Genomic DNA, 19,884 nt, shown 5'->3' on the forward strand with positions numbered 1-19,884 from the left:
CAGGTCCCCCACTCTCCTTCCCCAAGAACCATGAGACAGAGGTGGAGTAAAGATCAGCTTTATTATTGGCATGAAGGCAGGGAGGTGGTGACAGTGCCAGGCCCTTCTATGGGTGAGGGGACAGAGGGCTCGACCAGCCAGCACTGATCCTCTAAGCTGGACTCAGTAAGGTCCAGGGCTCCAGGTGCCTCTGGCTTTCAGCAGAAGCAGTGGGTGGGCAGGCAAGCAGGCTGCTAGTTACGGAATAGGTAGGCTCCTCAGGGCTGTTCTGGAGCAGGAGTTGGTCTGGAGTTGGCAGGAGGTGGGGGGCGAGGTTGGATATCCCTGGTGCGCATGTAGGACAGCAGCTGCTCTGGGATCTCAGCCAGCACGTCCTTGGCTAGTCGGGCCATACTCAGCACCTGGTTTCCTGACCGGTCAACATAGTCTCGGAATGGGACGAACTGGGACAGGCACAGACAACCAGGTGTGGGTAATGGCCGGGGAAGAGAGGAATGGGAAGGGGAGCAGTAAGGAGGTTTCCTCTTTGACTCCTAACATCTCTTTCCAAATATCACACTATCTCTTCCCCCCACCCATTTTGGACAGCTTTCCACATTTACTTTCTCCCCACCCCCTTTTTTTCACCTTCTATTCACCTTCAACCCACTCCAGTTTGGCTTCACTCAGTACTGACACTGCTCTTGCTAGTGTAATAGCCCTTATGTTACCAAATCAGTCCAGTGGGCAATAATTGTCAGTCTTCATCTTGCTTGACTTCTCTTTAGCTTTTCATTACATTTGACCATACTCTTCCTACTAGACACATCCCACTCTTGACATACCACACTCTTCTGGATTTTCTCGTTCTTCCTGGATGCTCCTCCCTGTCACCCCCATTCCTCTGGGATCTACCTGATCCTAAACCTGGTCACTTCTCTCTCTCAGTTCTCTTCCTGGGTGATTTCATATACTTACATGACTTTAAAAACTGTACTCTGATGACTCCCAAATTTATACATCCATCCCCGGCCTCTTGTTTAAGGTCCAGAGCCACATATTTAGTTGCCCATATCACATCTCCATTCATTTGTCTTAGATATCTCAAACCCAGTGTGTTCACAACTGAGTTCTGGCCCTTTCTTCCAAATCTGTTCCTCCCCCAGGCTTCCCCTTCCCAATAAATGGGACTATCACTCATTCAGTTGCTCAAGCTAGAAAACTGAGAGTCATCCTTAAAGCCGTCCTCACTCCTCATCACCATTTAATCAAAGCATCAACTCTTGTAAAATTTTCTTAAATAATCTTTTGAACCTGCTTCTTCTCTCCATCCTCATTGCTTCCATTCCTGTCCAGATCCCAGTCATCTCTCCTCTGCTACTTCAAAGGCTTCTTCACTGACAGGTCTGTCTACTTGCCATCTCTCTCAACCTGCTGCTGTCAACCCTCCATGCAGCAGAGCTCCTCTGAAAATGCAAGTCTGACCACCTCAGTCCCCTATGTAAAATCCTTCAAGAGATTTCTAATCCTTTAGAACAAAACTCCAAATCTTCATCATAACCAACAAGGCCTTGGTTCCCTCTTCTTCGCATTTCCTGCGATCCTGCCCCTGGCCTCTCGCCTTTTCCATGTTTGGGCTTATTCTTCTGAGCCTCAGGGCCTTTGCATGTGCTGCTTCTCTACCTGCAATGTTTAGGTAGAGCAACCCTCCTTTAGGTTTTAGCTCAAATGTCATTTCCTTATAGAAGCCTTCCCTGACTACCCTGCTAAATCAGGTCCCTGTTATAGGACCTACATATATATATAGTGGCATTTGCTGTTCCTCTGGAGCACTTGTCACAATCTAATAGAGATTTAGCTGTGTGATTATTATTGGTTGCCTCCACTAGAGGGTGGGGGCTTTGGGGATCTTCTATACTATGGATCCAGAATGGCTGCAGCAACCTGCCTGTTTCTCAAAAAGAATTTGTTCAATGAATGCAGGACAGCTGGAAGAGTAATGGGGAGAAAGGTAGATGATTAAGAAGACAGTATGGGAGAGTGGCTGCCAACTTAGCCTGTCTTTCCCACTGTGCCTTTTGGCTCCATGACTTCTCCCTGGTTAGATCTACCTGAACGATGTCCCGTTCTGCATAGCGTCCCCTAGAGGACACGCGCACGTCATCACCATCCAGCTCTTCCATTGCTGCAGAGAAGACACTCTTCAGCTGATTGCCCTCTCCCACACCAAACCCATGCTACCCCCCTCCTTGTTAGCTCCACTTCGGAGTCATCATGAGAATATTTAGTGGTTGTATTCAAGTCCTAACAAATTTTAGGCACTGTTATGGAGTTGTTATTATGCATTCCATCCACCAAGGAACCCCAAGAAGGAAGTATTCATATCGACAGCCTTGGTTATGATAAAGAAATAGGTTCAGAGAAGGTCTGTGACTTGGCCAAGGTCCAACACAGGCATCCATCTTATCTTTTATGTTAGACAGGCCTGGGTGCCCAGATCCTCCCCTATTTTCCCCAGTTTTTGGTCTCATTCTTGGACACCCATGATCCTACTCACCTTCAAACATGGCTGGTCCCACACCGACAATAATGATAGACATGGGCAGTGAGGAGGCCTGTGAGGGAAAGAGGTTGAATGGTTGGGGTGAGCAATCATAACAATGGAGGTGACTACTGGGGACAATTCTCTGTGCATGTATCATGTTTCTGTACATCTTGCAAGCAGAGGCACTGATTCTCTTTGTTTCAGACTATCTTTTCAAGGACATCTGCATATCAAACAGCCTTGAAAGATAAAGTGTGTTCCTTTGGAGCAAAGGGCAGGTTTGTTTACTATTCAGTTTAATAAAGTATCTCACACCAGAACAAAGGGCAGGCATGCTTACTGCCCATTATAAAAGATTCAGATACCCTAAGCTCAGGGTTTCTGACCTACAGTGCATCCCACTGTGACTGCAGGTGTCATTTGACCCTCCTCACAACATCTTGTGGGAACTGGGACTTAGAATCAAAGCAAATGCTGATAATTGAGCTACTACTATGGCTGAGAATAACAAAGTCCTTTGTCTCCAATCAGGAGTCTTGTGTCTTCTGCCAGCATCCATGAAACTGGAGGGCTAATTTGTTAGCTTGCAAGTAGGGTAAAACCTCAAACCCTTCACAGTTATTAACAGTGCCCCTCCCTGCCAAGCCCTCCTCCTTAAACTCACACTGACAATGGCCTCCTTGGTCTGCATCATGTCAGAGATTACCCCATCAGTGATGATGAGCAGAACGTAGTATTGGGAACCATCAGAGATTTTGGCTGCAGCCCTGGTTGAGAGTCCAAGATCAGAATCCAGCTGAAAGTCCAGAGTCCAAGGGAACACCCTACCCCTAAAGCTTCCACCACCACTGTATAAGCAATGGGCAAGGATTGGGGTTTCTGAAGCTCATGCTCCTTCCCTAAACCTGGATGCCTGCCCCTGCCTGATATCCCTCCAGTAACATTTATGGAGAACTTACTTTGGTAGTTACTGTGTTATGGTAGGCACTGGAGGTACACAGTGAGAAAAAACAAATTCATCCCAGCCATCTCGAGGGAGGACATTAATCCCAGAATCACAGAAATAGGTATAATTACTCTTGTGATGAGTACTGTGATGGAAAGGGACACCGCTATGACAGTGTCTAGTAGGGGATCCTGACATGGTCCAGCAGGTCAGTGAAGGCTTATTTAAGGAAACAATGTTTAAGGATGAAGGAGAGGCTAAGCAAAGGGGAGGAACAAAGGGAACAGCACAGATAAGGGCTTTGTGATGGGACTGAAGGAGGCCCACTGTGTCTGGAGCCCAGAAAGTGAGGGAAGCAAAGTGGGCCATGTGGCTGAGGTGGGGTAGGGGCCAGATCACACAGGGCTTTGACAGCCCCTAGGAAGATTTTGGTTTTTATACAAGGGCAAGACCAAAGGCTAAAGGCCTCCTTTCTTCCCTTTCTCACCCATTTCTTCTTTCTTCCTTCTCCCCTCTGCTGACCACCTCCCACTGCCTATGCTGCTGGGTCCTTAGCCAGTCTAACAGCTGCTCCCAAGCTCCTTTCCCTTCTCTCACCATCAATCTTTGAATCCAAGATTTTTCTATCTGAAAAGGACTTCAGAAGCCATTGAGTCCAGTCCCCTTATTTTACATATAAGAAACATGAGACCTTCAGAGGGCACAAAGGTCATGGTACATCCTGGTCTCTTGACTCCCAGTCTTAGGCACTGAGTAGGTTGGAAAGGATGGAGTTGCACTACCCAGTAAGGCAGACCCTGGCCACATGTGACTACTGAAATTTAAATTAATTAAGTTAAATAGAAGTAAATATTTGGTTTCTTGTTCACCCAAGCTACATTTCAAATGCTCAGTAAAAGAGCCCAACTAAGCCTAAAGCCTGAGCTCTTGATTCCTTCACTCTCCATTCCTGGCCTGTTCTTTAGATACTCCTCCATATATGTGGTACATTCTGGTCATAATATTACTGTTTACTGTTTCCTGAGCTTGCCTCTTTATGACTGTTTTTTCACATGCTGTTCCTTCTGCCAGGCCTACTCTGCATCTCTTTTTCTGATAAAGTCCAACTTGCCCTCTAGACCCAGCTAAGAATTCCCCTCCACAAGTTAGGCTCCCTTGGGTCTTTCAGACTAGGTTATACCCTCCCTCCTCTCCCTCTGCCTTCTAGGATACCACCCACCAATTTGGGCTGTCAGCCCTTCCACATGGGTTTTCACACCCATGAGGGTACCAGCATGTGTGCCCAGGGAGACCCAAGGTCACAGGATACCTGGAGCATCCATTCTACTGTATGATCTGGTGGATAAAGCTAGATGACTCTAAGTATACTTAAAACACTTTTTTTCCCCTCCAAATTAAAGCAAACATGGACACAACATGAGGAGGATGTAAAATTTGCATGAATTTTTAAGATAAATATGGTGACTTCAAAGACATTTTCAGCCTGGTTGCTTTCAGCTGTGCCCCTAAGATTCCCCTGGGGGAAGCAATCACTTGCCTTTGCCAACAGGCAACTTGCTGGGAAAGTCTGGGAAGCTCTGGCCTATGGAAAGTAATGATTTATTTATATTTCTGTCTCCTGCAGAAGCACAGAGACTAGATGTGATTCATCTGTGAGTCTCCAGTGCCCCAGCAGAGAACTGAGCATACAGCAGATGCCCTTTGAATAGTAATAATGATAATAATAGTAACAGTAATAGCTGACACTTATAGCAGTTATGATGTGGCAGGCACTAAGAGCTTGACATATATTAATTTAGTTAACCTTCACAAAAACCCTATGATATTACTATTATTATTATCATTTTACAATTGAGGAAACAGGCATAGAAAGGTTCAGGGTCTTGCTCAAATTCACACAGCTAGGGAGTGGTAGAGTGGGTGTATCGACTTAGTCTGGCCCCACAGCCCACATTCATGCTACATTGCCTCTTTATTGAATGTTTATTCAATGAATGAATGAATGAACTAAGATAAAATTAAGAAATCTGTTTAATAACAACAAAAATATGCTCAGTCTCCAATACTAAGTGAAAAAATCAGTAGTGAACTATTACATGTATTTTTTTAAGTTTATTTATTTTTTAGTAATCTCTACACCCAGTGTGGGGCTCGAACTCACAATCCCGAGGCCAAGAGTCGCATGCTCTTCTGACTGAGCCAGCCAGGCCCCCCTGCATGTAATTTGACTGCAATTATGGATTCATAAGAAAAAAACTGTCAAGAACTGTATATGCATCCATATTCCCATGGGCAGTATTCTGGGTGATCTCTTATTTTATTTCTCCATCCTTGAAATTTTTTACAGCAATGTTATGTTACTTTCATAATTGAAAGAAACTATTATATTCATTATGAATTACATAAACAATCTTTATCAGGGAAAAGGGAAGTCTATAGGCATATAAACCTCCCTGAAATCCTTCCATTTGTATTCTCTTTTTTTGCTTAATCTTTTTACTTTCAAGCTTTCTGAGGTACTTTTTTTAGCTAGGTCTCTTCTATTCAGCATATTGTAGGATTTACTTATTATTTTATTGCTTTATTCAATCAGAGAATCTTTTTCTTTTTTTTTTTAATGATTTTTTTTTAAGATTTTATTTATTTATTTATTTGAGAGAGACAGAGAGAGAGAGAGAGAAACAGCATGAGAGGGGATAGGGTCAGAGGGAGAAGCAGGCTCCCTGCTGAGCCAGGAGCCCGATGTGGGACTCGATCCCAGGACTCCGGGATCATGACCTGAGCCGAAGGCAGTCGCTTAACCAACTGAGCCACCCAGGCGCCCTCTTTTTCTTTTAATAGGTGAACTTATCCAATTTATGTTTAGTGACATATGTTTGGTTTTAGTTCTGTCATTTTATTTTATTTGCCTTTTAAAAAGTGATTTGATATGTGATCTTGTTTTTTTTTTTATTCTGAAAATTTGGAGTTATTTTTTTTAAGTGTTTATTTGTTTATTCATTTAAGTAATCTCTACATCCAACGTGGAGCTCAAACTCACAACTCTGAGGGGCGCCTGGGTGGCTCAGTCGGTTAAGGGGCTGCCTTTGGCTCAGGTCATGATCTCAGGGTCCTGGGATCGAGCCCCGCATCTGGCTCCCTGCTCAGTGGGAAGCCTGCTTCTCCCTCTCCCACTCCCCCTGCTTGTGTTCCCTCTCTCGCTCTGTCTCTCTCTGTCAAATAAATAAAATCTTAAAAAAAAAAAAACAAAAAACAAAACAACTCACAACTCTGAAATCAAGAGTCACAGACTCTTCTGACTGAGCCATCCAGATGCCCCTGGAATTACTCTTTTATTTTTAGAAGTTACTTTCCTATTTTTTAATCTACCATGTATTGAGCACTTACTAAGGGCCAGACACTGCTAATAATTCTTAATTTGTTATCTAATTTTAACCTCCCAATAACCCTATAAAGAAGTGCTATTGTTATCCTTATACCCATTTGTAGGGATAAAATGGGGACTTAGGCTGAGTTGCTTAAGGTCACATGGTTGGTGAGGGGTGTAGCCAGGTCTGATGCCAAAGCTTGTGCCTTAATTATTGTGTTATAGGACCATCTCTCTTTTCCCCAAACTTGAGGCCTGAATTGTTGTTCCCAAAGAGTGGGGTTGGGGTAGTTTGTTCACACCCTCTCTACCCCAGAATAAGGCATTTATCGCTTTATATCAGAGCCTGGCCAACACTGAAAATTTTACCCTTTCGCCAAAGCCCAGGTTCACCCAAGAGTGGTCTTGACTATCCTTGGGAAGTCAGTCCCCTGTCTGGGTCCCCTCAGTCCTCCCAGCCCCCACCCAGTTCCCTTACCTGGCAACCTGGTTGATGACAGGAGCAAAGTAGGTGGGCCCATAGAGCTGCACTGTGCGCAGGCTCTGAAAGTAGCTCTCCAACACACCTTCAATGCCCGCACAGTTGGGATCCTCATCATTGTTGTTCTGTCAGGAAAGATGCCTTGCTAGGCTGAACCATGCTGCGTATACCCAGGAGTACTCTGATCCCAGCTCACTCCTTCTTTTTTCCATCTCTCTCTCTCTCATGCTCCCCTCCAAACTCCAGCCCTGCTCCCCTCCCTGCTCTGCTCCCCTCTCATAGTTTCCCGGTCCTCTGCAGGTACTTGATCCTGAGAAGAAATTCACCAACTTGAGTGGACCAGATGCCAGGGCATGGAGCGTAGGCTCCGGCCTATACTATACCAGGGGGAACTGGTGGGAGATCCGTCCCTCTGGAGGCAGTTTGGCCCCAAAGCCATAGGCTGGGAAGAGCTTGTCACTGTCATAGTCCTGGATGATTTCTCCCACTGCCTTGAGGGCCATGGCATAGGCGCTGAGTTGGTAGGGACTCATGTAGTGCAGGGAGGTGGGCTGCAGAGGATTCCCTGTAGGGACACAGGACCCCCAGCTTCATGGTCACCTTGATCATTTATCTATTCACCTGTCCATCCATGTATACATCCAACCGCCTATACATTCACCCACTCTTTACCCATGTACTCCCTCATTATTTTGCCCAGTCGTCCATATGTTCATTTATCCGTCTATCCATCCACCAACCCCTATATTTATCAAACAATTTATCCACTTACCCACATATCCATTCTTCCATCCACTGGACATAAATCCATCTTTCAATCTACCCATCCATTTCTAGCCATCTTCCTCTCCATTCTCTTATCCAGTATCTACCCAGCTACCACCCACCCATCATTCCTATTCATTTCCATTCATTCTGTCTTCATATGGATTCATCCACCTATCCACTCTCATTCATTATCCTGTCTACTTACCTGTTATTTCTCCAATTTAAACATCTGTCCATTTGTCCACCTGCATGCCTATTCATGCATCCACTTGTCCAACCTATTGTACTCACTCACTAACCCAACTACCTACTTGGTTTATTCATCTATTTACCTACCCAGTCATTACTCACTCACATTTACTGCTTCATTTCTCCTTACACTCCTATTATCTCCCATCCATTCATTTACTCATCCACTTCTTGAGATATCTCTCCTTTCAACTTTTTAAAATTGACACACCTTTTTTCTTTTACCCTCTGTCCCCCATTATACCCAATAATCTCCTCCCAAAACTCCTGTCCCAGTACCAGCCTGGCTGGGCTTTGCCTCAAGCCTGGGCTTACTGGGTAGGTGAACTCTTAACTGACTGAGCCACCCAGGCACCCCTCGGTAGGTGAACTCTTATCCCCAGGTCAGAATCCAGGCCAATCCCTAATGAATTCCTTAGAATTCCTCCATACCCCATTCCCCCATCCATGCCTCACCATTAGAAGCTGTGAAGTCAATGGCTACTGTGAAGTTCAGCTGTGTCCTGTTGGGGAAGTAGATCAATTGAGAAGTGAGGGACATACTTACTATATCAGGATTTCTCAAACACTAGTGTGCATACGAATCACCTGGAGATAGTGTTAAAATGCAGATTCTGGTCTGGATGATCTGTGTGGAGCCTGAAATTCTACATTTCTAACAAACTCCCAGATGATGCCAATGCTGCTGGTCCATGGAGCACACTCTGGGTAGCAGAATTAAATGCCTACTGTGTGACAAGTGTATGTAATTTATGTCATTTAACTTAATCTTTACTATAGCCCTGAAGTAGTAATTAACATTTCCATTTTGCATAGGAGAAAAGTGAGCTTCAGAGAAGCAAAGTACTTTACCCACGTCTGCCTACCACTACTGAGCCAAAAGGAATGTCCTCTTTGGTCTGCTTGGGTTTTCCCTCTCTCTTGGTCTCTTCCTGTTGCCTGGCCATGATTTTTATTTGGACCCCAGTCAGGTTACTGGGGCCATCTTTGAAGACCACCTGTCTCGCATCTTCCCATGGGAGGACTGGAAGCTAGGGATGAAAGTCAGCTTCATGAAGAAAACTAAGATGGGCAACATTATGCATTTTACAGAGCACTTTATAGTTTGCCAAGTGTTTAAAAGTTTATCTCCATGGACCCTAACCATTCATAAATATGAAAACTGAGGCTTAGAACTGGGAGTAACTCAATGCTGGTCTTTCAGCCCAGAACCTGGCCTGTGACTCACCCTCCCTTGATGTAATCAACAAAAGTGAATTCAGAGTCCACAGAAAAGGAGAGCAGCGTCACCTGTGGGGCAAAGAGACAGCCCTGCTACTTTGGAAAGGGCAGTTGGGTGGCAGAAGGCAGAGAGGCACATGATTCCACCCCCTACTGCACACTCCCCAACCCTGTCTAATTTCTGAAAGGGCAAAAAAGAGGAAGCTGTCAGAAACATATTTGGATTTTCAAAAGTGTATTAAATTGGGAAATACAACTTAAGTTTAAAAAAAATCTGCAAAACAGTAATGAGCAAACCATTTTCCTCAGGTGAGAAATCAAAAGAAAACAAAAAAAACTTAAATGGAGCCACCTTGGGCCCAACGTTACTATATCCAAGTAATCTGTGCCCACAGCCTTCCCCCAACATTCATCATACTATGTCAGTGGGAATAGAAACAGAAGGATCTAGGGAGGGCCAGAGCTCCAGGGAACACTCACAGTTCCTGAATTGACATATTTCTTCTTCTTACATTTCTTCCGAGGGTTAAGTACCTAAGTGAAGAAGATAACAGTGATGGTGGGAAACAGAGGAAGGGAGCTACAGACTGAGCACACTGGGATGGAGGGCCTGGGCAACCTGGACAGAGCTGGAGTTCTCACCTCATACACTGTGAACTGGTTCTGGGCCTTGCTCAGCTCCCGGTAGCTGGTGGTGAACTCACCGATGAAGTCATGGCTGCAGTGAGGCCGGGGTGGGTGAGCAGCAGCTACTGTTGGCTTGGAACCAGCCCTGAAACTAGTCTTTTGCCCCCATTATCCCTTGCCTCTACTTGGGCTGCAGGGCACTGGGGTTGGGGCCAGAAGAGAGGCCAAGTTAAGGGGGAGAGAAGGAAGATCCAACTGAGAGGGTCAGTTGTACTCAAGGTCCTGGCATCTATTATCACCCTTCTTGACTCCCAAGACCACTTTGGTTTCCTAGTGAATGTACTACATATTATAGGAAGCTGTTTAAATTAACTACAAAAGAAGACAGTACTATGTGGGGCAGTTCTACCTTCCATCCCGGTCCCAGTCGTACACATCAATCTTCACTGTTCTGAAATGCAGGAGATAAACATAGGCTAGCATGTATGATAAATCCTAGAGACACCCTCACCTACTTAACCATTCACAAATCATCCTCCCATACACACATCTGTTTTTCCTTCAACCTTCCTCCCATCAGTGCATCCAACCTATTTATTCATTCATCAGTCCATGCACATACCCAACTATCTATTGCCACTGCCATTATTTCTTCCACTGCTATTTGTACCACTATTACTATTCTTTACTACTACTTGTTGAGTCTTACTATATTCTAGGCATTGTTACCAGTGCTTTTGTGGATTGACTCATTTGATTTAACAACCATCCTAAAAAGTAAGCACTTACTATAAGGTAAATACTATTATTCTTATTTTTGGATAAGGAAACTGAGGTGCAAAAAAAACAGTAACTTGACTAAGGACTATAACTAGTAAGTGATTGAGCTGAGATTTAAACTCAGACATCCTGGGGTGCCTGGGTGGCTCAGCTGGTTAAGCGACTGCCTTCGGCTCAGGTCATGATCCTGGAGTCCCGGGATCAAGTCCCGCATCAGGCTCCCTGCTCAGCGGGGAGTCTGCTTCTCCCTCTGACCCTCCCCCCTCTCATGCTCTCTCTATCTCATTCTCTCTCTCAAATAAATAAATAAAATCTTAAAAAAAAAAAAAACTCAGACATCCTGGCTCCAAAGACTTTGTTCTTAAGTACTATGCCTAAGTCCTCCTATATGTCCATATATCTGTGTTGCAGTTACAACTATCTATCCACGTAGCCACCCACTTACCCATACATTAGCCAATCTAATTACTTTTTAATACCTATCTTTATCCACCCATCTAATTATACATCTAGGCATACACTGACTTACTGATGTATGCAAGCATCCATCTCTGTCCATTCAGCTATCTATTTTTTTTTAAAGATTTATTTATTTATTTATTTGAGACAGAGCGAATGAGAGAGAGAGAGCACATGAGAGGGGGGAGGGTCAGAGGCAGAAGCAGACTCCCTGCCGAGCAGGGAGCCCGATGCGGGACTCGATCCAGGGACTCCAGGATCATGACCTGAGCCGAAGGCAGTCGCTTAACCAACTGAGCCACCCAGGCGCCCCATTCAGCTATCTAACCAAACACCCATCTATCACATTTGTCCATATGATCATCCATTCACCTACATAACCAACCATGTATGTGCCCATCCATCCTTCCACCCACTTACCTATCTTCATACTGTCCATTTATTAGTTCATATGGTCAGCCTATCCATCTACTTTACACTCATTAATCAACTAATTAATCTACTGGTCCTTCCATCCATCTACCATCCATTCACCAATCCACCTTTTGCTCTACCTATTTATCCTCCTGCTTTTTCAGTCATCCCTCTGCCTTTCCAGCCACCTAACAATCTCTCATATACCCATCCATCTATTTGTTCATCCATCATTTGTCCATCTGCTGATCTGCCCATCAGTCCACTTATCCACTTATCTGTTACCCATTCATCCATCTCCCCTTCTACCCACCAGTCCTTTTACACATCCATACATATACCCATCCATTCATTCACCAGCTTATCCATCCATCTGACCCTCCACCCATGTATCTGTTTATTCATTTGTTCATTTGCCCTTTCATCTACCCATCTACCCTTCCATCCTCCTATTCATCTATGTGGCCATCCATTTGCTTCCCCATCTACCTATCTCCATGCCCAAAACTGTTTCACCAGGCAGGATCCTCCAAAACTATTGTCTGGGGCTCAGGAATCCCATTCTCATGCCCTTGTTCCCTTACTCCCTAGATTACACTGAAGCAGACCTGTCATAGTCTCCATTGCACAATGCCCGCACAGGGATGCTGAAGGGTTGCCACACAGGATTCAGTGTGTTTTTCACAACCTCCGTCTTGTGGCAGATGGTGAACCTGGAGAGGAGCAAGAGGACTGGAACCTGCCTTGGGGCAGGACTGAGCCCAGAGATAGGGCCTCATACTATTGGAGATTCCTGGGATTTCCCCACTTGTTAAGCACATATTGTGTGCTGCCTTGAGTGAATTCTGAGGTCAGGTCCTGGTAGAGTTTAAGATGCCCACATCCAGCCTGAGAGCCCTAATGGGCCCATGGTCACAGCAGGGCAGGGGTGGGTGCCACTGGAGAAGACATTAACTCACGTGCCATCCTCATTGCTCCTATAGAACACAAGGAAGGGGTCTGACTTTCCAAAGAAATCCTTCTTGTCCAGCTTGTTTGCACAAAGTTGCATGGTGGCAATGTCCTAGGGATGAAATTTGGCTGTTGACACCCAAATTGTTCATAGCCTCAAACAGTCCACTAAAGGGAGTTTAGGAGAGAAGGGAGCCTTGTGGGTCTAGTATATGGCCCTTACTGACCCGACAATTGCTAAGCTCCTCTGCAGTCAGCAGTATGGTCCCACACTTCTTGCCTGGTACACCCCTGGAAGCAGAAAAAGCCTCTTTGTCAGGGGAGTGAGAGTAGGCAATGAAGAATGGGGTAGCTAATCTGGGATTAGGTGGGCCAGGGGATTCAATATGCCATTTCCTGACAGTCCCCTAAATGTATCCCTTTCTGCCCTGTGTGGTTCCTTGTGGGGAAGGGCCTGACTTTGATAGGGAAGGGGTCTGTAGTCTGAAAGGAAGGGGCTAATCTGGCCTAGGTGGACGTGTTATAATGGTAGCATGGGAAAGACATAGGATTTAAAGTCCTGAGTAAGTTATTTCCTCTTTTGGGGGTCCTAGTTTCCTCTACTATGAAATGGGAATCATGCCTACCTGTCAGGGTTGTGAAAAGATCTGAATGAGTGCATGGAAGGACAAGCAATTGGGAAGCTTTATTGATATGAAGGTGGTTAAATTTGTCAAAGCAGACCTTGGTATCTACTATATGTCAGGCACTGTGCTAGGTATGAATTGGCCAGTTGGCACTTTCCAGTTCTGTACCCTCGGTGAGCTTCCAGAGGGAGGTGGGATGTCAAAGCCAATAGGCAAGTAGAATGTGATGTAGCAGTCCTGAATGAGGGAGAGGATTTTCTATCCAGACCCAGGGCAAAAGGCTGTTTTGTTAGATCAAAGATACTGTGCTTTTGAAGAGTGAAATAAAATGTGAAGAGTGAAATAAAAAAGACAAGGGAAGCTTTATCCTCTCCTGACCCAAGAAGGGACACTTCCATGTATTTGAAGGGTACATATTAGGACACCCATCCCCAAATTGTCTTGCCTTGGGTCTCCAAGTGGTCAGGGACCTTGCTGATATGGGCCTGTGAACCCTGACCCCAAAGGGATCCCAAGGGTGGCAGAGAGAAAGCTAGGTCAGAAGTGTTCTGGGTTCAAGTCCTGGCTCCAATTTATTATGTGATTTTTCCCATCTTTGACATGAATGTTGAACCATTTCTTTGGCTCTTTCAATTTTTGACTGTTTGTGCTTTAAAAAGAGTGTAAGGAGTATAGGGACTCTTCACCTGCACACCCAGGAGGACCAAGTCTCTGATCTTACTGCTTTCTCTCTGTTCTTTGCCCCCTTAATGTTTTCCCTCACCTCCTTACCCAGTGTGAATTCCAGTCAATGATTATAATAATCGCTCCCTTGCATCCTACCTCTTATCCATTGCCTTTCTGTCACTTCAGTACACTTATTTGGCAGAACCACAGCCCTAGTTAAATCCCATTCTCTGCCTAGCCTGTACTGCACCTGTGCAACTGAATGAGGCCAGAGGAAAACACACAATCTTGTTAAGTGGCCTCACTTTTTTTTTTCTTTACATCTTATTTATTTAAGTCATCGCTACACTCAACATGGGGCTCAAACTCATGACCCCGAGATCAAGAGTCACATGCTCTACTGACTGAGCCAGCCAGGTGCCCCTAACTGGTCTCATTTTAACTGCATGACCACAAACCTCAAGAGGGTCCTTAATCATACTTCACTCTCCAGTTCGGCTAGATGGCAGTTTCACTCCTCCTCTCTTCTCAAACCTGGAAAGCCTCCTCCCCCATCCTCAGCCAATGACCTTGTTTCCTACTTCACTGACAAAACTGAAGCAACCAGAAGAGAATGTCCACAGACCTACCACCACACCTACCTTGCCTCCAGTATCTTCACCCACGCAACTGTTGCTATAAATGACTATCCGTGTGCCTATTTATCCCTCCACTGTGTGCTACATTCCACACCCTCTTGCCTATACATGGACATCATTCCAGCAATTCTCTCCTTTTTTCTTTATTATGTCAATTTTTCAGTTTCTACTCGGTCATTCCCCTTAACATACAAATGTGGTATAATTTTTCTCATGTTAAAAAATGCAAACCTATTCTGACCTCACTTCCTTTTCCTAACCCTCCTTTTCTCTTCTCTTTGCAACAAAACCCCTTGGAAGATTTCTTGACTTTCATTCCTCTCTTCCATTCTCTTCTAAACCTCTCCAACCAGGCTGTTACCCCCACCTCTTCCTTCAGAACTTCAGACATGCAGCAGCATTTGACATAGCTGGTCACTCTCTCCTCAATACACAAACTTCACTTTGCCTCCAGGACAACACCCCTTCTCTTGGTCCTCCTTCTACTTCATTAATGCTCCTTCTCAGTCTCCTTTTCTAGTTCCAATTCATGGAGTCTTGGTGTTTGGTCTTTTCTTTCTCTGCCCACCCCTTTGGTGATTTCATCTAGTCTTCTGGTCTGAAAGAGCATCTACAACTCATGGATCTTATTGCCTATTTGACATATCTGCTAGGGTGTCTAATAAAAATTATCAAATTCAACAGGAGTCAGAATGAACTCCTGATCAAATCCCCCTGCAATGTACTTCTCCCTCACTTTTTTTTTTTTAACCATCTTATTTATGGCAACTCCATCCTTCCAGGTGTTCAGGCCAAAGGGTTTGATGTCATCCTTGACTCCTCTTCTCCTCTCACATCCATATTCAACCTGTCAGGAATCTGTTGGCTATACTTTCAAGTTATATCCAGATCTGACCATTTCTTTCCTTCACTGCTGCCACCCTGGATTACTGTAATAGCCTCCCAATGGGATCCCTGCTACTATCTTCATCTACCCAAGGTTTATTCTCAATCCAGAAGCCAGCATTATTCTTTGAAAACATGGTCAGATCATGTCACTCCTCTCTTCAGAGCCTTCCAGTGACTCCCAACTCAGAGTAAAAGCTAGTCTTTATAGTAGCTACAAGGCCCTAAACTGTTCTCCAATCTCGTCTCCTCCTTTCTTCCTCCTTGCTCACTTGGCTATAGCCACACTGGCCTCCTTGCTGCTCTGTGAACATATCAGGCTTTTGCACTGGCCAGCTTCCTCTGCGTGGAACATCCCACATCCAGATACCTGCATGGCTCACTTCCTTACTTCCTACAGGTCTTTGCTCTAAAGTTACCTCTCCATAAAACCTACTCAGCCACTCTGTAGAGTATTGCAAGTCCCACCCACCCAGCATTTCCAATCCTCCTAATTCTGCTCTACTTTGCCTTTTTCCCATAGCACTTAATGTCTTCCAATATATTATACAATTTACTTATTTGTTATGTCTATTTTGTAGTTTCTCCCCCACCTTCTATAGTATAAGCTCCCCAAGGGCAGGAACCTTTGTTATGTTCACCATTACAACCCAAGCCCCTTGAACAGTGGCCGACATAGAGTATATGCCCAATAGTATTTATGGAATGGATGAGTCCCTGGTGCCTAGCACAGGGTATGGCATGCAAAACATTCTAATAAATATTTAGTGAGTAAATACAGTGGAAATTCCAGGGGTCTTGATTTAGTGAGGGGAAGCTTCTCGGAGGAAAAAAGCTTGGAAGTGGACCTTAAGGGTAGAATCAGACTTAGAAAAAGAGTGAGGTGAGAGAGACAGAGACAGACAGGTAGAGACAGAGACAGAGAGAGAGAGGACAAGACAAGACATATCAGGCCTAAGACTGACTTGAACGGAGCCCTGGATATTGGTCTTTCCCAGGAAGATTATGGGAGCCATTGAAGTCTCCCAACCAGGGGAGTCCCAGCCTTCACAGCTATTGGGTCAGCAGTGTCCTTGGGAGGAAAATTTGGGGGCACCCACCCTTCCCCAGCATCCCTTCTTGTTCAGCTCACGTGAGGGGTCGCTCTACACGGCTGCCCTGGCCTCCGATCACCTCTCCCAGGGCCAGGAACGCTTGTCCCAGGAAATCCTGCACCAGGACATGGAGTCAAGAAGACCAGGAGTCAAGAAGGCTGGGGATGCAGAGTCCCAGCCTAGCCCTGGTGATACTGCTGCACAGACCAGTGTGTTCCAGGATGGCAGAATGCTAGAAGCATCGCCCTGCCTGTGCTTTAAAGCAGGGGGAAGGAGTCCCCAGGCCAATTCTGCTTCTTGGTCCTGCTGTCAGTTTAAGCTGCTCTCCACAATGCCATCCCACACCTCACCTTCCATTCCACACCCCACCATCCCAAAGCCAGCCCCGTTCAGCCTCACCTTCTGTGTGTCCCACAGGTGGCCGAGAAGGAAGAGGAACAGTGAGTAAAAGGCATGGGTGGGAAACCAAGAGGCAGGAGCATGAGAGGAGGGCCAGGAGGGTGGGTTTGGGGCCCAAGAAGGTGGAGTTGGGGTTGAGGGGTAGGAGGGTTCTAAGGAAGGTTGTTTAACACACTGAGCGCCTCCTGTGTGCCTGGCCAGCCTGCGAGGGGACGCTCGCTCACCGGTTTGGAGATGTTGGTTTTGGAGTCAATGTTGTATCTGGGAAGAGAGTGGAACCAGCATAAGGTGGGGCTGGTGAAAGACAGCCTGGAAAAGGGGTCGTGTTTTGAATACTGGTTAAGATTGTAGGTAGAATGAGGGGCGGCCTTGGATCCAAATTCAGTCAGGATCTCCTTTAGGGCAGGAGTCAGGGTCACAGAAAGTCAGGGATGAGGTCAAGTCTGGGGCCTGCTGGGGGTGGGGTCATACCAGGGCGGGGACCTTGATGGAGCCTGAGCTAAATTAGAGTGCAAAGCTTTGGGCCCAGCTAGGTCTGGGGAGTGAACTGGATTGGATCTGACCTAAAGACAGGGCCAAGCTAGACTTGGGGACAGAGCTAAGACTAGAGTGGAGGCCTTCAGAATGGGACCAAACAGCCTGGTGGAGGAGCCAGGCTGGGAGGCCGGGCTGGGGAGGAGCGAGCCAGAATTTTGTGTGGATCCAGGTCGGGGGGCGGGGGAGGGGGGGATCCAACCCAGGATTCTGGGCGGGGCTCACACATCAAAGCGCAGGTTTTGCTTTTCCTCAAAGAAGTAGTCCAGGACGAATTTGCGCACAAAGTCTGGGTTCAGCGTGTTGTCAATCACCTCTGTCCGTCCGAACTGGATAGGGGGCGGAGAGTTAGCACGGGGCGGTCGGGGTGGGGGGGGGAGGTGATTCACGGGGGGTGGGAGTTGTGGGGGGGGCAGCTCTTGGCTGGGAGAGGGCTCTTGGACTCACCTCTCGCCACTCCTGGCTGGCCCGGCTCTGCGTGTAAAGCACCACCACTGCAGGCGAAAGTGGAGGCGGGGAAGGAAGGATGTAAGATTGCCCTGAACCTCTCCCCACCCCTCAGTCACGCTCGGACCCTAGTTCCCCCTCCCGTCCCTGGCGCCTCCTACTGGGGTCGGACTTGGAGAAGGTGTCGAGGTCCAGCAGGTTCCTAGAGAAAGCGACAGACAGATGGACAGAGGGTGGGTCATTCTGGAGCCCAGTGCCTCGACTCTGCCCTGAGTTGGGCACCCGGGGGAGGCATGGGGCTCAAATCGCATCTCCTTGCCTCATTACTATACCCAGTGGAGAGTTGTTGGGGTTGGGGGGAGGGGGGGGCACGTTGTCAGCACCCTGGACAGCACCGGAAATATCAGCTCAAGAATCATTATCTATGCGTCCACCCTGTCTTCAAGGGCCCAGGAAAGAGGGTTAGCCCCAGAACTTTGTCCTCCTGAGGCCCAGATCCTACTGGATCCCCATGACCCGCTCCTTGAACCCGCAGGCTGAGCTTTTATTTGTGGGTGGAGCTGTTCAAAGAAACCCCCTCCCCGAACCCGCCAGAGACTCTCCTAAGTCTGAATCTGAGATTTTCCGGCCCTGGATGCTTCTTTCCCCCGGGGGTCTGGCCCCTGTCCGCTCCAAGCCCCACAGCCGATTGGGGCAGGGGCAGTGCCTACGCCCTCCCCAGCGCGGCGGCTCACCGGCAGGACACGGTAATTTCAATCTTGGTGGCCGAGACGCTGCGCTCAGAGGCTCCGCTGAGAGACATGGCTGGTCGAGTGGCCGGAGCTGCGGGAGGCTGTGAGACGGGGGCCGCCGGCGCTAGGGGCGGCGGCAGCGGCGGGGCTGGTCCATGTGCCGCCGCTGTAGCGGCGGCGGCGGCGGCTGCACTCCCTCCAGCCCTGCTTGCACTCCCGCGATCGCTCCTTGACTGTGGCCGCCGGCGGCAGCGACTCCAGATGGTAACCTAGCCCCGCCCGGCCCTGCGGGCGGCCCCCGCCCCATTGGAGCAGCCTCGAGCCGGCCGGGAACCTAACCCCGACCCCAAATCCAGCCCAGACCGTGGGAGAGTCCTCCCTGCGCATTTCACCCAGACGAAATCCAAAAAAAAAAAAAAAAAAAAAAAAAAAAAACCCTTCTGAGAACTGTCCGCGGTACTGAAGGGTTTGGGGCACCTGGTGGGCGTTGGGGACGCTTCCTCTTCCTGAGCTGCTCCCTGAACAGTCTGCTTCCCCTTCCCACTTCCGCCCTGCCTAGGTCTTCCAAATAGGAGTTTTACATTTATGCTTATTAGCTGTGTGACCTTGGGCAAGTTACTCAACATCTCTGTGCCTCAGTCTTATCAGTGAAAGGCCGGAATAGCACCTACTTGGGGTGTTGTAAAATTTTGAGATAATCCACATAAAGGACTTAGCTCAGGGGATTATACACAGTAAGTACTAAAGAAATGTTCACCATTATTTCCTTCCTCTGGGCAGTCACATGGGTGACCTCTTTTGTGTTGAGCCAGAACTCAGTAAATGGCAGCTTGATAGCACTCTGAAAGCCCTTTGCCCAAGTCTTTGAACTCTTGACTTCATGATGTTACAGATGCAGAAGACATACTGTGAAGATGCAATCTATCTAGGTCACAGTGCAGATGAGGGTGGTAGTCAGCCAGGTCCATTCTCCCCACACCAATTACTGCCTCCAAAGCCCCAGAAGCCAGTCCCTCCACCAAAGTCAAGGCTTCGTAAGGTAGGGGCCGTGAGTCACCTGTACCAGGACTGTGCTCC

At 47.0% G+C, this 19,884-nt stretch overlaps 1 protein-coding gene across 1 annotated transcript; it reads right to left on the minus strand.

The window, feature by feature from the left end:
• Positions 1–86: 86 nt before the first annotated feature.
• Positions 87–18,916, minus strand: CPNE9 (copine family member 9). Its single transcript, XM_034996529.1, has 20 exons — positions 18,811–18,916; positions 18,238–18,278; positions 18,077–18,123; positions 17,855–17,958; positions 17,320–17,356; positions 16,735–16,811; positions 13,015–13,078; positions 12,796–12,899; positions 12,445–12,549; positions 10,593–10,634; positions 10,199–10,274; positions 10,037–10,090; positions 9,564–9,625; positions 8,792–8,838; positions 7,702–7,883; positions 7,316–7,443; positions 3,189–3,291; positions 2,537–2,594; positions 2,091–2,164; positions 87–443 (listed from the first exon to the last, which is right to left on the minus strand). The coding sequence occupies exons 1-20, from the start codon at positions 18,876–18,878 to the stop codon at positions 258–260; spliced, it is 1,659 nt and encodes a 552-aa protein (XP_034852420.1). The 5' UTR covers positions 18,879–18,916; the 3' UTR covers positions 87–257.
• Positions 18,917–19,884: the final 968 nt, after the last annotated feature.

This window comes from Mirounga leonina, unplaced genomic scaffold (assembly GCF_011800145.1).
Source record: "Mirounga leonina isolate KUSES-001 unplaced genomic scaffold, KU_Mleo_1.0 Mir_94, whole genome shotgun sequence".
NCBI classification, from domain to species: Eukaryota; Metazoa; Chordata; class Mammalia; order Carnivora; family Phocidae; genus Mirounga; species Mirounga leonina.